At 41.7% G+C, this 22,336-nt stretch overlaps 1 protein-coding gene across 1 annotated transcript; it reads right to left on the reverse strand.

Annotated features, from left to right (window-relative positions):
• Positions 1–577: 577 nt before the first annotated feature.
• nr1h2 (nuclear receptor subfamily 1 group H member 2) lies at positions 578–20,180 on the reverse strand. Its single transcript, XM_003222717.4, has 10 exons — positions 20,032–20,180; positions 15,784–15,901; positions 14,002–14,079; positions 13,758–13,880; positions 12,131–12,400; positions 10,462–10,703; positions 8,524–8,703; positions 8,161–8,260; positions 2,723–2,931; positions 578–1,249 (listed from the first exon to the last, which is right to left on the reverse strand). The coding sequence occupies exons 3-10, from the start codon at positions 14,039–14,041 to the stop codon at positions 1,103–1,105; spliced, it is 1,311 nt and encodes a 436-aa protein (XP_003222765.1). The 5' UTR covers positions 14,042–14,079; positions 15,784–15,901; positions 20,032–20,180; the 3' UTR covers positions 578–1,102.
• Positions 20,181–22,336: the final 2,156 nt, after the last annotated feature.

A 22,336-nucleotide genomic window follows, 5' to 3' on the forward strand; every position in this document is an offset into this window, starting at 1 on the left:
AGAAAGATGTAATTTGTTTTCTGCAGAGAAACTACTTCAAATCTATCTGTAACTGGATTGACAATATATCCATCTGTATGCTGAATGCACAAAGGTTGTGAGTAAACCAGATATGTTACTTTTAACAAAGTCTTCTTTATTTTTTGTCTCTTGAGAGCATGATATAGAAACAAGATGTTTTATGGGAAAGTAGATGTTTTTGGCACAGAGAAGTGTTCTCTGAAAAGAACACTTTTGAAGAACTATATTTTGTGCATTGGTATATTCTCTGTTCCTAACAGATCAGAGACTACTAGGTTATTAGTCTAACTACTGAAAAGCCAAATTGCCTTGCATAAGTACATGTGGATATATACCACTGAAGAGAAGAGTTTTTGGCTCTTCTCTAGAAGATCATACTTTTACAAAAGGTTATGATTTTCAAATGCTTGTGAATAACATTTTTCTCCAAAAGGATATGAAGATTTTCCAAAAGGTTATGATCTCTAAAAGGTCTTTCCAAAAAGAAACTCGCCACTAGCATGACCAATGGATGGTTAATCTCTGTACACACCTTTCATGCAATCAGGCCAGACACTTGGTTTGTCAAGACTGAATTTAATATTTCTTTTTTCCTCTGAGCATCTGCCCCACACACACCAGGCATATGGCAACCCTCTCCCTCATCTTTTGCACTGTAATACTCTCCCCCTTTTTATGGGGATGCTGGCACAAGTGGGTGCTGTCAAGCTGGAATGACACATGGGGCAGAGCTGTTGAAGAAGGGCTGGTGGCAGAATAAAGTCTTTGAGGGAGACGATCTTCCCCCAAATCCCACCCAAAGCACAACTGTGACTCATGCCTCCTGCTTCTCCAAAACCAGAAGCAGGGAAGGCAGTTGTGGAGAAAAGGTAAGTGCGGCAGGGAAGGAGGGGAAAAGTGCTCAACCAACGTAGTTCCTCTGACGGGATCAGAGTCCATCCGTTGCCTAGTTTTGTGCCGAGGCCCACATAAGAGTCCCTAGCAGGAAGCCAAATTTGTCAGCTAGGGTCAGATGAAAGGCGCCTGCAAGGGAAACTCTGCATCCTGACATGCATACACCCCACGTCAGCCCCAGGAACATCTACTCGTGTACATCCCAGATCTCGGAGAGAAGCGGAGGAAGTTTCTTGTCCTGAAGGCGCAAAGCAAAGACCTGCTCAGAGTGCACGCTGCTCAGGGTTCTCAAGCTCACCAGCTTCATCAGCATGCGAGGAAACATCAGGTGGTCCTGGAGAAATGGTGCGGAAGGAGGGGACAACGTTATTCATGGGAGCCTCATTTTACAATTCCTTTCTACAAAGACCTTCCTGACATCCCACCACACGCCAGGGGATTTCAAGGGATGCTGTAAGAGGCATGTAAGCATCCCTAATGATCACAAAGAACAGTGGTGTTTGGGTGCATCTACACTCTAAGACTTAATGCTGTTTGACACCACTTTAACTTCCATGGCTTGATGCTATGGAGCTCTCCAAAGCCTCCAGCATGGTAGTTCACTACATGGTCTGTCATACCTGTACACAAATACATGTGCAAAAATTCTAGAAACTAAGTCTTGCTGACCAAGTAGCATTTTGAATAGTTGTTTTCTTGCTTCATTTTTTAAAATGCTGTTTCTTATGCAATTGAGATTTTTTTTTTATATCAGGAGCAACTTGAGAAACTGCAAGTCACTTCTGGTGTGAGAGAATTGGCCATCTGCAAGGATGTTGCCTGGATGTTTTGATGTTTTACCATCCTGTGGGAGGCTTCTCTCATGTCCCCACATGGAGAGCTGTAACTGACAGAGAGAGCTCATCTGTGCTCTCCCCGGATTTGAACCGGCAACCTTCAGGTCAGCAACCCAACCTTCAAGTCAGCAGTCCTGCCGGCACAAGGGTTTAACCCATTCCGCCACCGGGGGCTCATCACAATTGAGATGAAATGATGTGACACAATCAGAGCTTAAATGTTTGAGCCACGAGGAGAAGCACGTAAGAAATAAAATAATAATAATAATAATAATAATAATAATAATAATTATTATTATTATTATTATTAGACAACAACTCCCTAAATGATCACATGCTGTCTATGGGAATTCTGGGAGCTGTTCAATAAAATGACTCTCCCAAACACTGGCCAATCTTCCTGTTTTGTTTCTTCACGTGAGTCAAGCTCATGGGCCGAATCTAGCCCACCATATCATATTATGTGGCCCTCCAGATGCTGGACTACAACTCCTATATTCCTCATTATTAGACATCACGACTAGAGTTGTGATGCAGTTAAATTTGGAAGGCTGCAGTTTGTTCTGTTTAGTGAGAATAGTGGGGTTTGAATTCACATACAAGGCTTGGGGATATGATGCCTGAGTTTAAAATATCCTTTAACCTTTCCTCAACCTCAGAGCCAGAAGTGGTGTTGGGTTGCAATTACCATTATCCACAGTTCACATGACTGATAATCAAATGGATGGGAGTTGCTCAATAACATCTGCGTAAAAACTAAAAAGCACTGACTACTATGTCAGAAAATTATAGTTGGTCCTCTATGTCCACAGATTCTCTGCCCAGGGGTTCAACAGCCCCTTGAAGGCAACTATGAGGCTGATGTGGAAATGAATGAAAATGAATTTGACACCCCACCCCTTTTATTTAACCACACACCCAGACTACCCACTCCTAGCATCCCCGGCCTCTCTTCCTCCCAACCCAGGCACCTGTGGGCGGTGGAGGCGGATATAGGAACTCAGGGCCTCTATGTAGGGCTGCTGCAGAGCCTCCACCAGGCCATGATCCTGCACATTGGGCCGGTCTGCAGAGAAGATGTTGATCGCAATGAGAAGAGCATACTCAGCGTCATCCAGCTGGAGTTGCCGCATGGCCCGGGAGAACTCAAAGATGGGGTTGATGAACTCCACCTGCAGACCTAATTTTGGAGAAAAGGGGAATGAAGGCAGAGCATCAACAAAAGAGAACTGAAGGATTTCACTTGTTCACTGAGGCTGGATCAACACTGCTATTTCATCCAGTTTCTGAATCCAAATTACCTGCTTTGAACTGGATTATAGGAGTCTACACTGCCATATCTTTCAGTTCAAAGCAGATAATCTGGATTCAGAAACTGGATGAAATGGCAGTGTAGATGAGGCCTGAGATAAGCACCAACAATAAATTGTCAAAGGTTTTCACACCCGGAATCACTGGGGTGTTCTGTGGTTTCAAAGATGTATGCCTGCCCATAGTTATAAGCAAAATGTCAGGAGAAAATGCTGCTAGAACACAGCCATACAGGCCAGAAACCACACAACACCCCAACAACAATAGACTTCATTATAGTCAACAGACCATTAGGTGGCACATAACATTTATATTACAAACAGTAAAATAACATAACACATTAAAAATTACTACCATACCAATTGAAATATCAAATACCATTTCCTAGATAAATTATTAAAAATCACAGAGTTAAATATTTTGGCAGTTCAGAAAATGTAGATAATTTCTAATATCCTGTCAACTTAAAAACTATATAAAACATGTAAGAGTTGATTACAATTTTAAGAACAACCTAGAAATTCTCAGGCCTTTTCTACACCGCCATATAATCCAGATTATCAAATCAGATAGTCCACATTATCTGCTTTGAACTGGATTATGAGTCTACATTGCCATATAATCCAGTTCAAAGCAGATAATCTGGATTTTATATGACAGTATAGAAGGGGCCTTAGTAATGTGGTCATATGACAAATCCAGTTATACATGAGAATGTGTCATAATCTCATGGGTTTTGGAAGAGAAGAAAAATTTTGCAACCACTTCCATTACGTTTTGTCAGAATCTCCTAGCACATACGCCAAGTATCAGTTCAGAGATCTACCTGGGAATTTACATAGAGGAAGTATAAATAGTTTCAATCTCTCAACTTTGTAATAGATACCCGGAAAAAGGATGTGAGTTAGAGCTCCAACAAAACCTTCTCCACAATCCTTATAAGGGATTTTCTGAAAACAACCCTCTGGAAAAGCAGGGGATTGTGTTAAACATGCTTTAGTGACTATTTAGAAAGGTTATTGGCCGAACTCCTTGTTTTGTCTATTGATAAGAGATTACTATGGTTAATTATGAATTGGCATAGAAATACCACAGCACAGGTGAGAGAGGAAAATATTTATGATGAATGGTGTAGATTAAAGTAAGAAAAATTATTCACCTGTTGGATGCATTGGCCTTGTTTGCGGAGAAATTTCCCAACAGAATGTGGGGGAGAGGTCAAGTTTGGTTGCTGTAGGTTTTCCGGGCTGTATGGCCATGTTCCAGAAGCATTCTCTCCTGACGTTTCACCCATATCTATGGCAGACATCCTTTTTTCGTGTCAGGAGCGACTTGCAGTCTGCAAGTTGCTTCTGGTGTGAGAGAATTGGCCGTCTGCAAGGACGTCGCTCAGGGGACACCTGGATGTTTTTACCATTCTGTGGGAGGCTTCTCTCATGTGCCCGCATGGGAAGCTGGAACTAACAGATGGGAGCTCACCCACTTCCCAGATTCGAACTGCTGACCTTTTTGGTCAGCAGTCCTGCCGGCACAAGGATTTAACCTCACAACCTCTGGGGATGCCTGCCATAGATGTGGGCAAATGTAAAGAGAATGCTTCTGGAACATGGCCATACAGCCCAGAAAACTCACAGCAACCCAGTCCAGTGATTCCAGCCATGAAAGCCTTCAACTACACAGAGGTCAAGTTGTATGAAAGTCCTATATATGAGGAGTGGGAAGATATCAAGTTTGCGGGAGCTACTGTTTTATTTATCAGAGTCTGATGCAAACGAAGAAACACTTAAGAATCGTATTAGTAGGACTCCAGAAATTCTTAGCCTAAGAACTGTACAGAGGCAACCATTCTTCTACCCCAACACCCACGGCAAGTATTTATCCAAAATGGGAACCATACATCTTTGAGAACACACTACACATCACTCAGAAATTCTATCAGCAAAACCTGATCTATCTTTGGCCCAATCCTGCCTTATGTACTCTGGGTCCAAGCCAAACACCCACTCTTTCATCTGTGCCCAGAAAGCAGCTGGCAACTAGTACACCCAACCTTTCCTAGAAACTAATTGGGACTCCAACCAGAAACCAAAAAAAAAATGAAAGAAAATAAGTTTCATGTTCACACTTTCTTCAAGAAGCAAGAAGCAAGACCTGAAAGCCTGGAGACTTTATTTTTCGCACTACAGCATGTAGAACTAAGGGCCCTTCCACACAGCCATATAACCCAAAATATCAAGGCAGAAAATCCCACAATATCTGCTTTGAATTGGGTTATCAGGGGGCCTTGTCCAGACAGTACTTTTATCCTACAGCTCCCGTATCAAAATGGAGAGTGACCAAATGCTGTTCCCTGAAAACGTGGGAGCAATCACTTCAAAGTGCTAAAAATGTGAGATTTTCAGTTGCAGCAATATCTCGGTTCTGTCTAGAAAATGTGGATTTTCGAATGTCTGTATGTCCCTACATTTGGAAAATATGGGATTTTTTATGTTGGTTTGTTCTCGGGTTATACATATTGGTTCCTGATTGGGTGTATCCTTAAAATATGGCAACAGTTGGCTAGAGGGCAAAAACTTTATCCTGGCAAGAGGAACATCGTCCTACACACGTTTAATGAAATTTATGACACACAAACAAAGGTTTTGTCATGTAATCAACTTTCCCCATGTTTTTATAACAGCAATGAGGAACAGACATGTATAACCCAGGAACATCACCCTGTTGTTCCCAGGCACAAGTACACAACCAAATGTGTCTGCACAGATAGCCACACAGTCTCTATAACCCAGGAACAGAACTTATACAATGATTCACATATTTGCATCTTAACTGTCTTTTTTAAAAAAACAAAATTTCTGGCAGACGTCCAGCAGCATCTTGGGGGCTGCAAAATCCCAGGACAAAACAAGTGTGGACGACAGAGGCAGAAATCCTAGGACCAACAGGTCTGTATGTAGACCTGTTCTCAGATCCTGGGTTTGTTTCCCACTGACTAAAACCCTGCAATTTAGTGCTGTCTGGAAGCACCCTGTGTCCACACTGCCATATATTCCAGTTCAAAGCAGAAAATGTGGGATTTTATTCAGCTGTGTGGAAGGGGCCTAAGTGACTGGGGATGCTGGGCACTAGAATTCAAAAGAACAGGTTTTCCAAGCTATGGGGAGGGCCAAAAGCAATAGGTGATGACTGTGTACTAACAAATGTGGCAAGGAAGAGCCAATGCCAGATGGTCTGAGAGAGACAAATGTTCACTCAAAAGATGCCAGATACTGGTTCAAACATGTAGAAGAACTCTAGTAAATCCTAGCAAGGAAATCCTGGATGGATTCCAGATCAGGAAGTGGCACTTCTGCCATGCCAGGTCTACCACTGCAAAAGGAAGACTAACCCAGGAACACACCAAATCAGGAAACTCGGAATATGTTTATGATGCCCTATCACTTAAAGAGATGAGTGGTGCGAATCACCTACCAGGGAGGCAAAATTGTAGGGTTTTTTTGGTCCACTTAGGCAAAAGATCCGTTATCTTGGATACATATCATAATCCCCATAAAAAGGCATTTAAAAAAAGCTACAAATTTACCCACTTCAACCCACTGCGGTTCCAACCGTGTTAATATAAAGCTGGAAAAACAAACCAAAATATTTCTTTCTATTCCCCCCCAATTATAATCCAGCAGCCATTCAATCAACCTGGGAGTCTCATAACACTGAACACCTGAGGCTGAGTTCTTCTGTTTTCCTTTTCCTCACCAGCTCCCTTTCCTTTAATGCAGGGCTGGAAAATTATGTGGCCTTCCTTATATTATCCTATCCAACTAACCAAAGGTAGACAACACTGCCAGTTACCATTTAATGACATATGGATGCATACATAATTCCTGTCTCTGCTTAAGTATCATGATTTTACTGGCTATAAACCTGCAAGTAAGGACTATTTTGCCTTCTTTAACAGTGTGTTAAGTTTCTCCAAATATTGAGAATGGTATAAATGCTATAAGATATTTAATTAGTTAAATTACGTCTGGAATCAGCAGTAGTCTACCTAGACTTTGCTGACTTCATTGCAAAATAAGTGCTGGTAAGAGATTATTTCAGACGGAGAACTCGTGTTGAAACATGTTGGGTGCTGCCCTGCCTTGACATTTTACTATCAAGCAGGAGCCACTAAACAAGGTGTATGACAAGTATATGAGGTTTTGATCATCTGACCTTTTTGTAATAAGCTCATGTGCTTATTGATAACCTTTGTCAAAGTAAAAAGAAAAAACATTTTAAAACGGGTAAATATATATATTTGCAGGTGGTGGGGAAGGAAACTTCAGAAGGTCCCATTCTGGGAGAAAGTTGCAATATAAATTTATAAAATAAGAATAAAACTTCTTTTCTGAGCAGAGACAACTGTTCCAAATAAGAAATATTTTGTTGTCGAAGGCTTTCATGGCTGGAATCACTGGGTTGCTGTGAGTTTTGTGGGCTGTATGGCCATGTTCCAGAAGCATTCTCTCCTAACGTTTCGCCCACATCTATGGCAGGCATCCTCAGAGGTTGTGAGGTCTGTTGGAAACTAGGCAAATGGGGTTAATATATCTGTGGAAATTCCAGGGTGGGAGAAAAAACTCTTGTCTGTTTGAGGCAAATGTGAATGTTGCAATTGGTCACCTTGGTTAGCATTGAATAGCCTTGCAGCTTCCCACAGATATATAAACCCCACTTGCCTAGTTTCCAACAGACCTCACAACAGCTGAGGATGCCTGCCATAGATATGGGCGAAACATCAGGAGATAATGCTTCTGGAACATGGCCATACAGCCTGGAAAACTCACAGCAATCAAGAAACATTTTAAAAACACCACACAAAATCCAGGACATGTCATATGAGCCTTGTCTAAAGTGAGAGCAAGGTGTGTTCTTCCTTTGTGAAATTAGAGAGATACAGTTGTTCGTGAATAATAGCTCAAAAAGATAATTTTGGTTTTCTTGATTCTTGATAACCTTCTTCCGTCATACCAGATCAAGAAGAATTTTCTGGAAGTAGATTTTTCCATTCCCCAAATACTTCTCCCTCCATATCCCCATCTTTCCTTTCCCAGCTCACCCGCGCGGTGAAAGTCATCCTTGCTGTAGGTGAAGTCTTTAAGAAACGTAATGCACTGGGTCTCGTGGTTATACCGCCGTGCTGTCTCCAATAGCATAATCTGTAGAAACAGATGGGTGTGAAAATGTGGAAAAGTCCTCCCCCAATGTATGGTACACCTTTGTCCTGATTATCCACAGATTTGATTAACATGTTCTCTCTATAATCTCTATGTCCTCCAATGTGATTATATGGCTAATTTCCGCTGGAAGTCCTGCCAATTTCAGGACAGAATGTTACCACATATGCTCAGCTTCAGAGTGTACATTTTTAAATTACAAGCTGGTAGAAAACACAAGAAAAATCCATCCTACTTTTGCTTACCTCAATCGTTGAGGCCTTGAGGAGTGCGATCTGATCTTCCCGGGACAGGTGCAGAAAGCCGGGCACCTGCTTGGCAAAGTCCACAATCTCCTGCACAGAGATGATAGCCAGCTCCGTGAAGTGGGCAAAGCGCTGCTGGCGGGCCTCTCGGCTGTTCGGGTCACTGCCCATTGGCCAGGGCTGACGCACGATGGGAAGGGAAAGACGTATCGCAATAGAAAAGAAAGATGCCCAAATTTATGACAAGCCAGTATTGGGTATGGTATTGTGAATGAAAGGGTGAAAATAGCTGAGGCTGGATCTACACAGCCATATAATTCAGTATCTGATTCCAGATCATCTGCTTTGAACTGGATTATCTTAGTCCACACTGCCATATTGAGGAGCCCCGGTTGCAAAGTGTGTTAAAGCACTGAGCTGCTGAACTTGCAGACCGAAAGGTCCCAGGTTCAAACTCCAGGAGCGGCGTGAGCGGCCGCTGTTAGCTCCAGCTTCTGCTAACCTAGCAGTTTGAAAACATGCCAATGTGAGTAGATCAATAGGTACTGCTCTGGCGGGAAGGTAACGGCGCTCCATGCAGTCATGCCGGCCACATGACCTTGAAGGTGTCTACGGACAATGCTGGCTCTTCGGCTTAGAAATGGAGATGAGCACCAACCCCCAGAGTCAGACATGACTGGACTTAACGTCAGGGGAAACCATTACCTTTACCTTACACTGCCATATAATCCAGTTCAATAATCCAGTGGAAGGGGACCCAGAGCAAGCAGTGACATCCTAGGTTTTGAGATCTGCTGGTGTCACTATAAGGTTTAAATTAGGAGCTGGAAAACACTGGCACTCAAATAATGTAATTCTAATTTAGGATGCACCTATACTGTTGAATTAATGCAGTCTGCCACCTCTTTAACTGCCATGGCTCAGTATTATGGGAGCTGTAGCTTTACAAGGTCTTTAACTTTCTTTGCTAGCACTAGTGTCTTGTCAAACTAAAATTCTAATAAGCATGAATTCTGGCAGTAAAACTGTATTAATTCTACAGTGTAGATGCACCCTTGGACATCATTATTCAAGTCCTAGCAGGTTCATCTGGTACAGTTAATAGTTACAGTTTCTAAAAAGCAGTAATCTGCTTAGTTGTTTCACCACAGTAACTGAAATAGCTATTAATTTTAGTTACTTTTTCAATATTCACTTCAATGCTTCAAACTGGTGGCCTGAGGTACCACACATCCCATTTTCCACCCTTTTATCAGATCAAGCCTAACAAGGAAGCATGAAACCCAGCAAAACCCAGCACATGAATCATGTAGTAGTAGTCCAAAAGTTAGGACGAGAGCCAATGTGGTGCAGAATTTTGAGTGTTGGACTAGGACTCTGGAGATCTGGTTAAATTCCCTAAAAAGGGAAGAAGGTTATCCCTTGTTAGAGTACAACTGTAATGTAACTTTTATACTTCAGCTATTTTAAGAAAGCAATCTGTAAAGGTCACAAGGTACATCCCATCTCTTTTCCTTAGACTTCTATTACTGGCTATGCTCACTGGGGGCCCTTCCACACAGCCATAAACCCCAGAATATCAAGGCAGAAAATCCTTCAATATCTGCTTTGAACTGGAATATCTGAGTCCACACTGCCATATATTCCAGTTCAAAGCAGATAATGTGGGATTTTATTCAGCTATGTGGAAGGGGCCTGGGAGAGGAGTTGATGGGCGAAAATATAATTGATAGGATTTAAATGAGCCATTTAGGCTCATACTAAAGCTGATATCAGCCATATTAGTTTTGTGCAAGGAACAGGTTTTGAATAGATGACGTATTTCTGAAGATTTCAGAAGACAGAGGGACATAAACCAGGTTTGCAGAGCAAAGCCCTGAGATATCTTTTATCATGTACAATCTCCTTGTTTCCCAACATTAAAGTGTATACACTTACCGTGACTTTCGGCTGGTCGCTGAAGCTCCTCTTGTTGCATTGCTGTTGTGCTGCCACAAGCTGCTGGATCATGTCCTCTTGCTGGGGGGTCAGGGGATCTGGCTCAGGCTGGGGCAAAGCAGGGTCACAGGGCAGAGGGGGCACCCGCAGGACCTCGCCCGCACCTCCCTCTCCGCCTGAGGCTCCTTCGCCCTCCTGTTGCTTCCGGATCTTCTTGCGGATCTGCTCTTCCGATAGGACGCCTAGAGAGATGCAGACTTGTTGAAATGAGAGAAAAACTAAGACATACCTCATGCTACAACAGTGGCCCTGGATGCATCTACAATGTAGAATGAATGCAGTTTGGCATAATTTTAACTGCTATGGAATCATAAGAGATGTAGTTTTACAATGTCTTTAACTTTCTCTGCCAAAGAATGCTGATGCCTCACCAAACTATAACTCCCAGGACTCCATAGCATTGTTGGAGATAGCAACCTTCTCAAGCCCCCTCAAACTAGTGCAGTAGTTATCAACCTGGGGTCCCCAGTTGTTTTGGCCTTCAATTCCCAGAAATCGTAATAGCCTGGATTTCTGGGAGTTGTAGGACAAAACACCTGGGGACCCACAGGTTGAGAATCACTGAGCTAATGTTTTGCCTGTTTACAGGCCCATAGCCAAGATTTTGATTCGGCCGGGGGGGGGGGGGGGGGGGGGCTGAGTCTGAATGAGAGAGGATCTACCCTAGTAAACCTTTTGTATCATTATCCCAATACCCCCATATATTGAGCATGGTGATCAGATCATGATATGAATAAACATAACAGTACGAATAAGGCCTTCTCGCGGACCACCCTGAGAATTTGGGGGGGGGGGGGAGTCCTTCAAGCCCCCCCCCCCCCCCCCCCCCGGCTACATGCCTGCCTGTTTATAATGTGTTGGTTTACGTATTTCCTGAAGTGTATGTCTTCTTTGGTTTGCAGTTTTCTTAGCTCTATGTACTCGAGGCAGTGGGAGGGGCTGCAGTTTAAAAAGGATAATACAGTAGAGTCTCACTTATCCAACACTCGCTTATCCAACGTTCTGGATTATCCAACGCGTTTTTGTAGTCAATGTTTTCAATATATCGTCATATTTTGGTGCTAAATTCATAAATACAGTAATTACTACATAGCATTACTGCATACTGAACTACTTTTTCTGCCAAATTTGTTGTCTAACATGATGTTTTGGTGCTTCATTTGTAAAATCATAAGCTAATTTGATGTTTAATAGGCTTTTCCTTAATGCCTCCTTATTATCCAACATATTCACTTATCCAACATTCTGCCGGCCCGTTTATGTTGGATAAGTGAGACTCTACTGTAGTTAGAAGTCAGTTGAGGCTTGAGTCTGCTTTGAGTACAGACGCCCGTGTTAGAGGTTAGAGGTCAGTTGAGACTTCAGTCTGTTTGAGTACAGATGCCAGTGTTGGAAGTTAGAAATCAGCTGAGGCTTGAATTCCTTGTAAGTAGACTGTTATAAAAGAGAGCTATATAGAGCAATATAGTTTTCTTCAACACTGGTTTGAATCTGCATTAAATGGTTAGTGTAGATGGCACTATGCCCCCCCCCCCCCCCCCCCCCGCAAATATATATTTACACAAACACACTTATCAGATCCCAGCTCTTGCCTCTTGCTGTTACTCACATTCTTCCCGCATGCCTGCTTGCCGGCACTTTTTCAAGCGGCACTCCTGGCACTTCCGACGCATGTACAAGTCCATGTTGCACTGCCCACTGCCCTTGCATGTGTATTGTGCCCCCTTGATGATGCTACGTCGGAAAAATCCTTTACAGCCCTCGCAGCTCAGGACGTTGTAGTGGAACCCCGAGGCCTTGTCCCCACAAACGCTGCACACCTCGTCGCCCAACATCTTGGGGGCCGGGCCTTTTTTGCGCTTGCGGGTTGGTTCTTCCGCTGCAGATACAGAAAGGGAAGGGGCAGAAGAAAGATCATTAAGGGTGCACCGACATTGCAGAATTAATGCAGTGAAATACCACTTTAACTAGCATGGGTCAATGCTATGGAATCCTGGCATTGGCACTTCGATGAGGTACCAACACTCTTCAGCATAGATGGCTAAAAACCTTGTAAAACTACAACTCTCATGATTCCATCACATTGAGCCATGGCAGTTAAAGTGATGCCAAGCCACATTAATGTAGATGCACCTTAAGATAACAGTTCTGTTCAATGCATTTGCACAAAATGTCTATGGATCATAAGAATGGCTAACAAATATACGAAAACATAACATGGGTTTAGATCAGCAACCTTCTCACTATTCTTTCTCGCACCGTTTCAACAGGCTTTTGAAGACTGTTTGTACAAATCCCTCCTCCAACCATGTGCTAGGTTGTTTATTTATTATTTTTGTTATTGTGTTTTTTTATGGTACATGTTTTTAACTGGTTTTACATTTTTGTTATTGTAATTATTAATTATGGTTCACATTTTCTTTTTCTCTTAACAGAGCCTCAAAGCAGCAAACAATGCAATATATGTTTTTTATTTTGACATTATGTTTTATTCTTCCTTGGTTGTATATTTATTTGTTGCCCGAGTCCTTTAGGAGAGGGGGCAGGATATAAATAAAGATGATGATGATGATGATTATTATTATTATATTAAATCTAAAGACTGTAAACATTAAAATAGAATTAAACCAAACACTATTTAAAAACAAACAGTTACTATAATTAAAAGCATTAAATAGGTAAGGTAAAGGTTTTCCCCTGACGCTAAGTCCAGTCGTGACCGACTCTGGGGGTTGGTGCTCATCTCCATTTCTAAGCCGAAGAGCCGGCGTTGTCCGTAGACACCTCCAAGGTCATGAGACCGGCATGACTGCATGGAGCGCCGTTACCTATCTAAAATATATAAAACACCACACCCTTTTCTGTAAATTCTTAACTATGTGCTTTTGAAACTGTAGTAAGCTGCTTTGAGTCCCTAACTTGGAAAAAGGTGGTGCACTAACAGCAACAACAACATATCTTCTAATTCTTTATAAGTTTGCCTTATGGTCACCATAACTAAAAATGAAGGCACGAAACAACAAAACATTTTTAACTACCATGACTATATCATATGGAACCTTGGATTTGTAGTTTGGAAAGGCACTAAGGTTCTCTAACAAAAAAAATTAAATACTTCATTGGTCCAAAAACCTAAACATTCTATAAAGTGGTGCCATAGCAGTTAAAGTGGTATGGAACTGCTATAGCTGTATAGTGTGAAACAGGCCTCAAAACCAATTTCTCCTCTTTCTCACCAGCGCTATGCGTAGAGCTCTCTCCATCATCTGTGCAAACCATCTCGATTTTCACAATACCGCAAGACTCCCGTTTTGCCTCTGACCGCTCATCTTTGACCTGTGAAGTCGACTCCCCATCTTCTGTTTTTAACAGAAAGTGGGAGATAGGAAAACATGTTTGTGAAAAGGGAAAACCAGAAATAAAACTTTGAAATCCCAATGTCCACTGCCCATTCAATGGAGAGAGTTGGCAGTAGCTTACCCAATGGTACCTGAGGTTCATCAGTGCCTGTTTTGGCCATCTCAGGGCATCAGCCACAGCAACATTGCATAGCTAAACCTGGACTCAAGAAGACAAAGAGAGACAATTCAACTAACACATCATGGATGCATCTATACTGTAGAATTGTTGCATTTTGGCACCCTTTTAACTGCCATGGCTCTACTTTATGGAATCACGACAGTTGTAGTTTTATTAGATCTTTGGCTCTCTCTGTCAAAGAGTTCTCTTGCCTCACCAAATTACAACATCTGTGATTCCATATCATTGAGCCATAACAGTTAAAGTGCTGACAAACTGCATTCATTCTGCAGTGTAAATGCATCCCATGTTGCACCAAAGCTCTGCTTTCTTAATCCTCTTCCATCTTTGCAGCATAAGGCACAGAACAATTTTGGTTTCCCCATCGTATCTGTTGGTTGAAGATTTCTTTATCTGAAAAACTTACGCATAGGTTCCTTCGCTACAGAAAAAGAAGTCTATGATGTTTCAGCAAACTTTTTTAAAATTAAAAATGTTCAATATAAATATATGAAATGAAATAACCAGGTCAGATAAGCCTTGCAGAAATAAACAGAAACTTTTTCAAACTTCTAGAGCAGGGGTTATCAAACTGTGTTCCATGGAACCCTAGGGTTCTGCAAAAGCATTGTAGGGATTCTGCGAAGTCTTGAAAATATTTGAAAAGGATTTTAAAATAAAACTACACAAGGCCAAGAATTTGATTTACAGTACAGTCTCTGTAATAGCTATTTTGTAGTACAGCTATTGCTATCAGGTATATTCTTAAATAAACATAATAATAACAATAATAATATAGTAATAATAAACTGGCTAAACATTTCAACATTTCACAACACGAATGAGTCATATGTAGTTGATTTTTCACATTGATTCCACATTTCTCCCTTTCTTAATAGTTTTTGAGATAAAAAACATTTGGGATATTGGGATGTCATTTATAAAATATTCAGAGTAAAATTTACTCAAAAAACTAGATGTTATATAGGAAATGTATATGGGGAATGTATTTGATTTAGTGTAAAATGTTCAGAATATATTTTGATTACACAAATCAGGGATAGAGTTAAGGTTTCACAGAAAGTATATGTTTTCTGAAGGGTTCCATGATCAAAACAGTTTTGGAACCACTGTTCTAGAGAACATTTGAAGGTTTCCTCCTAAATGCATATAGGCATGACATCTGACTCCACTTTTCTTAAGACTTCTGTTTGGTGAGTGCCGGATTTAGGATGATGGAGACTCTGTGCTAACTAAGTTGAGAAGTCACTTACTTGTCTGGAATCGCTCCAAAACAGAACGCCTTCAAATTTAGAATCGCACCACATAAGCAAAATCCATCATACATTTTTTTTTGGAAGGAAGATGGGCCCCCCAGCCAACAGGGCCCTGTGCTTTAGCACACCTAAGTGCAATGGTAAATCCGGCACTGGTTTTGCTGGCCAAATAGATAGACCTATGCCTTTATTTGCTTTAACATGGGATTGTAGCTGGTGATTGCCCTCGTTTCCCCAGATCACATGGGCATCTTTGTTAAGTTTAGCAACGAACAAAAGTGCCATCACCAGCTTCCGCAGTGACAAAGGACAGCCCACGTGAGCTCCATCCCCTTTTCCTTGCCCCACGGAACTCTCTCTTTTCCTTCTCCTCATTGTCCCTTCCTTATACGTTTTTCCATTGCCACTTTTTCATAATCTGGTGAAAATATAGAAGAAAGGCAATTCTCCTCAAATACCGTCTCACCTTTCTCCCCACTGTGGGGAAGAGATGCAGCTAGTTGACAGTCACATCACAAGATTTATGGGGCAGGGGAAGCAACATGGCAGTGTAGCAGGCGGGCAAACTATGTACAGGATGCAACCTGAAAGGGAGAGACGAGCCAATGTCAACAAATGGCACCCTGCTGTCTACTATACCATATGATGGCTGGACACTAATCCCAGAAATAGGTGATATTGATTTCTTCAACATATTCAATGGGATTAGACCCCCATAAAAGTAAAAAAAAAACCATGAATAAATAAATCACATTTTTTAAACTAGAAAGAATACCTCTGTAAGAATTTCCAGGTTTTCCAGCACAACTCTATGCCCATCTTCTACTGGAAGCTAACTATAACATCACATTGGAGAACCTAGAGATTCTTATAGAAATGTTCTCTTTCTAGAATCCCATTAATAATGATATAGTTTGAAACTATAGTAGAGTCTCACATATCCAACCTTCACTTATCCAACTTCTGTATTATCCAATGCAGTCAGCTCCCACCCGGATCCACAGCTGTTTCTATAGGCAGCAATTCTATCTTAATTTGTAGTCAATTTTTAGCAGTACTGTAAATGTTTTTATAGTCAGTGTTTTCAATACCTTGTGATATTTTAGTGTTAAATTCATAAATACAGTAATTATTACTACATAATGTTAGTAATTGAACTACTTTTTCCTTGAATTTGTTGTAAAACATGATGTTTTGGTGCTTAATTTGTAAAATCATAATGTAATTTGATGTTTAATAGGCTTTTCCTTAATCCCTCCTTATTGTCCAACATTTTTGCTTATCCAACATCCCACCGGCTCATTTATGTTGGATAAGTGAGACTCTACTGTACATTATAAGGTCAGTGAAGACTCACATCATGCAATTTAAGTGTATTGAACTGCATTATATGTCTACACTTATCATATCATGCAGTTCCAAACTGCATTAAATGACAATTTAGATGGGCCTAGATTCTCCAACAAGACAGGTTACACTGGAGGACCTAGTGATTCCTAGACAGGACATTTTGTAATCAAATCCATGAATAACTAGCTAACTCAAAGAAAGCCGTAACAACAAATGTAAAAGGATAACTATTATATTTGGCATAATATTAAGGTTTCCTACTTGTCTACTGAGGGGCCTGAAAAGGTCTCAGCAGTTTTTAAAGTTCTGGGAAGTTTCTAAGTTGGATTCTGCAAAATCTTGGAATATGTAAACAAACTCACATTCTTCTATTGTCAGTTAGTCCATCAATATTACTATCATTCATTGAGTATGGTCAATACATAGAAGAGCAAAAGTATTATATGTCTCGATATGATGCCTCATGAACTTGAATGTATACTATAGTTGTTTTTTTAATCTGTTTATCCTATTATGTTTATATTATTGATGTACTCTGATTGTTGTTTATGTGATTTTAATATGTTGTAAGCTGCTTTGGGTCCTGTGAGGGAGAAAAGCAGGATATTATTATTATTATTATTAGAGTATAAAAGTATAAACGCTATCTAACCATCCCAAATACAAAGAGATATGCAAAAAGTTCACTTGTCCACATTATGTGGGCTTCTGCACATATCTTTAGGTGTGCTTCCTCGGGATCAAAGTATGTATTTCCTCCCTTTTAATACACTTCAAATAAGACAGGTCATTAACTGGGATAATTAAAAGGTAAATATTCTTGGATTACACTGCATAGAACTATTATGGAATCTATGACTGTATAGAAGAAGGTTTAAGTGTTTTTACTTGTGCTCACTGCTAACTAGAAGCACAGATTCATAGAACAGGAAGAGACTCCCAAGGACATTCAGTCTGCCATAAAGGAATACTCAATCAAAGCATTCCCAGGAGATGACCATCCCAGAGTATGAGACCTTGCCACACTCCAAAACAGCATATTCCCTTTTTATTGTCAGGAGGTTTTCCCCTAATGTTTAGGTGGAATCTGTTTTCCTGCCATTTGAATCCATGCTCCCCGTTTTAGACTCTAGCTTGCACCCTCCTCAATGTGTTTAGCTTGTACTGTTTTGAAAATGAAGCATTTCTATGTGAACTTCTAATCCTTATAATATTAAATGTTAACATCGTATTTTAATAATTTTATAATTCCTTTTCTTTCTTTTCTTTCTCAAGTGGACCCTGATAAAGCCAATGCAAAATTATTCATTCATCTGGAGGGCCATTTAATACGACATGGAGGGGCAGATTTGGCCATGGGCCACTTGAGCTTGACCCATGTGGTGTAGATGCATCTTTCCAGAGTAAAAGGGAAAACAAAAACTATCCCCTTCCCTACTTTCCTACCACCTTGGGTTTCGAACAAGAGGGTATAATAATGATGACGACGATAACAATGAGGATAATAATAATTTCCTAAAGCAGGCATAGGCAAACTTCGACCCTCCAGGTGTTTTGGACTTCAACCGGCTGTTAGGAATTGTGGGAGTTGAAGTCCAAAACACCTGGAGGGTAGAGGCTTCATCCAAGTGGCACCGCTGCATATCTCTCTCCAAGGCCGGCTTTAGACTATAGAATGAATTGAGTTTGACACCATTTGAAATTGCTATAGCTCAATGCGAGGGAATCCTGGAGTTTTGTAGTTTTGGTGAGGCACCAGCAGAGAATACCTCGTGAAGCTACAAATCCCAGGACTGGATAGTGTTGGGCCATGGCAGTTAAAGTGGCGTCAAAAGGCATTAATTCCAGTGGGTTGCTGTGAGTTTTCCGGGCTGTATGGCCATGTCCCAGAAGCATTCTCTCCTGATGTTTCACCCACATCTATGGCAGGATCCTTAGAGGTTGTGAGGTATGTTGGAAACTAGTCAAGTGCGGTTTATATATCTGTGGAAAGAATTCTTGCCTGTTTGATGTAGCAACTGGCCACCTCGATTACCACTGAACTGCCTTTCAGCTTCAAGGTCTGGCTGTTTAGTGCCTGGGGGGAATCCTTTGTTGGGAAGTGTTAGCTGGCCCTGATTAATTCATGTCTGGAATGCCTCTGTTTTCTGAGTGGTATTCTTTATTTACTTACTGTCCCGATTTTAGAGTTTGACCATGAACAATATCTGGCTACCAGTATTAAAAAAAAAACTCTAAAAACAGGACAGTAAATAAAGAACAATGCTCAGTAAACAGGGGATTTCTAGACAGGAAACAATCAGGGCCAGTTAATATCATTGAACAAAGGATTAAGCAGTTCACAAGAACTATATCTACCAGCAGTTCCCACACTTTATCCCCGTCTTTCCTCCCATAGGTTTAGCATTTTAAACTGACATTGCTCTTTTACTTCTAATTTATTATTGGCCCTTGCATTTTGGTCCACCAGCCCTGTTCTGAAATTATTTTGTGTAATTTCCTTCCCCTCGAATTCAGTACCCATTACTGCTCAAACTATTGGCTGTTGATTATGCTGTTTTTAAGTTATTGTCTTGTTGTAATGTCCTTGATTTTATTGAGATATTGTTTTAATCTATGTTTGGTTATAATCTTAGTTGGATCAGGCACTTGTCCTGATGAAAGCCGTCCCGAGTCCCTTCGAGGGAGTTTTAACTTTATTAAAAATAAAGTTATTATTTATATTATATATTCCCCCCAGGCAGGAAGCAGCCAGACCTTGAAGCTGGAAGGCTATTCTATGCTAATCGAGGTGACCAATTGCTACATCAAACAGATCAGAGTCCTTTTTTCTGCCTCATCGCACTAGAGGAAAAAAATCCACTTAAAATCCGGTTTCTGCCTCCTACAAAATTCTGGAGTTTGTAGTTTAGGGAGGAGCCTTTAACAGCCTCACTAAACTACAAACCCCAGAATACTGCAGGAGGCAGAAACCGGATTTTAAATGGATTTTTTCTCTCTCTAATGTGATGAAATGGGAACCTTCCACCTTGAACATTCAACAGATATATAAACCCCACTTGCCTAGTTTCCAAAAAAAACCTCACAACCTCTGAGGATGCGTGCCATAGGTGTGGGCGAAAGGTCAGGAGAGAATGCTTCTGGGACATGGCAGTACAACCCGGAAAACTCACAGCAACCCAGCGATTCCGGCCATTAAAGTCCTCGACAACACATTAATTCCAGTGTTTTGTTATTATTATTGCGGGGGCGGGCATAAACCCCCACTTTTGGGGGGAGATCGAGTTTCAGGGATCTGGGATCCCGCAGATGGGACCCCCTTCCCGGGACCTGCCCCTTTGCTACTCCCGCCGCCTCTGTTTACCTTTCGCTCCGCTTCCTCTGCTTCTGCAACTTGCATCAAAAAAGTGAAAACACGGTCATCGCATTCAGGAGCCAGTCGCTTCCGGGAACCCTTTCGCCAGGCGTCACTTCCCTTTCCAGCCCGGGAAAAACCTCCCCTTCGTCGGCAGCGCCTCCCCGAGCGAAGCCGGGCGCCGCGGGTTGGCGTCCGTCTACACGGCAGAACGGACGCAACTTTGGCACCGCTTGAACCGCCCTGGGATCCTGGGAGTCGTAGTTTGGCCAGGCACCGGCGCTCTTTGGCCGGGGAGGTGAAAGACCGTGGGAAAAACTACACCTCCCTGGATTCGCCATAGCAATTCAAGCGGTATCAAACTGAAAAAGTCTACAGTGTGGATGCACCAGCGTCAGGCGCCTGGGCACTATTGCCATATAATGCAGGGCCCTTCCACCCCGCCCTATATCCCAGAATATCAAGGCAGAAAATCCCACAATATCTGCTTTGAACTGGGTTATCTGGGTCCACACTGCCATATATTCCAGTTTAAAGCAGAAAATGTGGGATTTTATTCAGCTGTGTGGAAAGGGCCATAGTTTGGAACTTCAGGCCCTTTTCCACACAGCCCTATATCCCCGTACAGTAGAGTCTCGTTTATCCAAGCTTCGCTTATCCAAGGTTCTGTATTATCCAACGCAGTTTGCCTTTTAGTAGTCAATGTTTTGTAGTCAATTTTTCAATAAATTGCGAAATTTTGGTGCTAAATTCATAAATACACTAATTATTACATAATGTTATCTTATACTGAACTGCTTTTTCTATCCATTTGTTGTAAAGTATGATGTTTTGGTGCTTAATTTGTAAAATCATTACATAATTTGATGTTTAATAGGCTTTTCCTTAATCCCTCCTTATTATCCAACATTTTTGCTTATCCAATGTTCTGCTGTCCCGTTTATGTTGGATAAGTGAGACTCTACTGTATATCAAGGGGCCCCTAGTGGCACAGTGTGTTAAAGCGCTGAGCAGCTGAACTTGCAGACCAAAAGGTCCCAGGTTCAAATCCCGGGAGCGGATTGAGCTCCCGCTGTTAGCCCCAGCTCCTGCCAATCTAGCAGTTCGAAAACATGCAAATGTGAGTAGATCAATAGGTACAGCTCTGGCGGGAAGGTAACGGCGCTCCATGCAGTCATGCTGGGCACATGACCTTGGAGATGTCTACGGACAACACCGACTCTTCGGTTTAGAAATGGAGATGAGCACCAACCCCCAGAGTTGGACACAACGACTTAATGTCAGGGGAAACCCTTTACTATATGGTAGTGTGGACTTGGATAACCCAGTTCAAAGCAGATCTGAGATTTTCTGGGTTATATGGTTGTGTGGAAGTGCCCTGAATTTTACTGTCAGGGCCCTTCCAGACAGGCCCTATATCCCAGGATCTGATCCCAGGTTTTCTTTAAACTGGATTATATGTGTCCCCACTCCCAGATAATCTGGAATAAAAAGAAAACCTGGGATCAGATCATAGGATATAGTAGGGCCTGGAAGGACCCTCAGTGTATTGAATAGCATTATGTTTTTATACTGACCATATAATGCAGATTGGAACTGCATCTCATGGCAGTGTAGATGGGATCTATGGCCCCTTCTACACTGCAATATAATTCAGATTATCAAAGCCGATAATCCACATTATCTGCTTTGAAGTGGATTATTTGAGGGCCCTTCCAAACCCACAGATGAATAAAATCCCACTTTATCTGCTTTGAACTGGAATATATAGCATTGTGGACTAAGATAACCCAGTTCAAAGCAGATATTGTGGATTTTTCTGCCTTGATATTCTGGGTTATATGGCTATGTGGAAGGGGCCCCAAACAGGCCCTATATCCCAGGATCTGATCCCAGGTTTTCTGTTTATCCCAGATTATCTGTAGTGCAGATTCATATAATCTGGTTTAAAGCAGAACACCTGGGATCAGATCCTGGGATATAGGGCCTGTCTGGAAGGGCCCTGAGGCCCCTTCTACATTGCCATAAAATTCAGATTATGTGCTTTGAATTAGATTATAGGGCATTGTAGACTCAGGGCCCTTCCACACAGCCATATAGCCCAGAATATTGTTATCGACCGCGTTTGGGGGATCGGGTCCCTTAAGGAGGGAGCCGACCCGGTCCTGAGGGAACGGACCCTGGCGAAGCCAAAAGAAGAATATAAGCCGCAATACAACCTGAAGCCTGGAATGAAGAAGGTCCGCCAAGTTGAAGGAAAATCCGCCAAGGAGTTTTTATTTAGCAATTTCAGCTGAAAAGGACGCTAATAGCG

This window comes from Anolis carolinensis, chromosome 6, assembly GCF_035594765.1.
Source record: "Anolis carolinensis isolate JA03-04 chromosome 6, rAnoCar3.1.pri, whole genome shotgun sequence".
In the NCBI taxonomy this organism is placed as follows: Eukaryota; Metazoa; Chordata; class Lepidosauria; order Squamata; family Dactyloidae; genus Anolis; species Anolis carolinensis.

Excerpts from the sequence above, each read along its gene's own strand:
- nr1h2 (XM_003222717.4), bottom strand. The coding sequence starts at position 14,041 with ATGGCCAAAACAGGCACTGATGAACCTCAGGTACCATTGG. Across the intron at positions 2,932-8,160 it reads GGATGACTTTCACCGCGCGG|GTCTGCAGGTGGAGTTCATC; the intron begins GTGAGCTGGGAA and ends CTCCAAAATTAG. Across the intron at positions 1,250-2,722 it reads TCCGCCTCCACCGCCCACAG|GACCACCTGATGTTTCCTCG; the intron begins GTGCCTGGGTTG and ends CCATTTCTCCAG.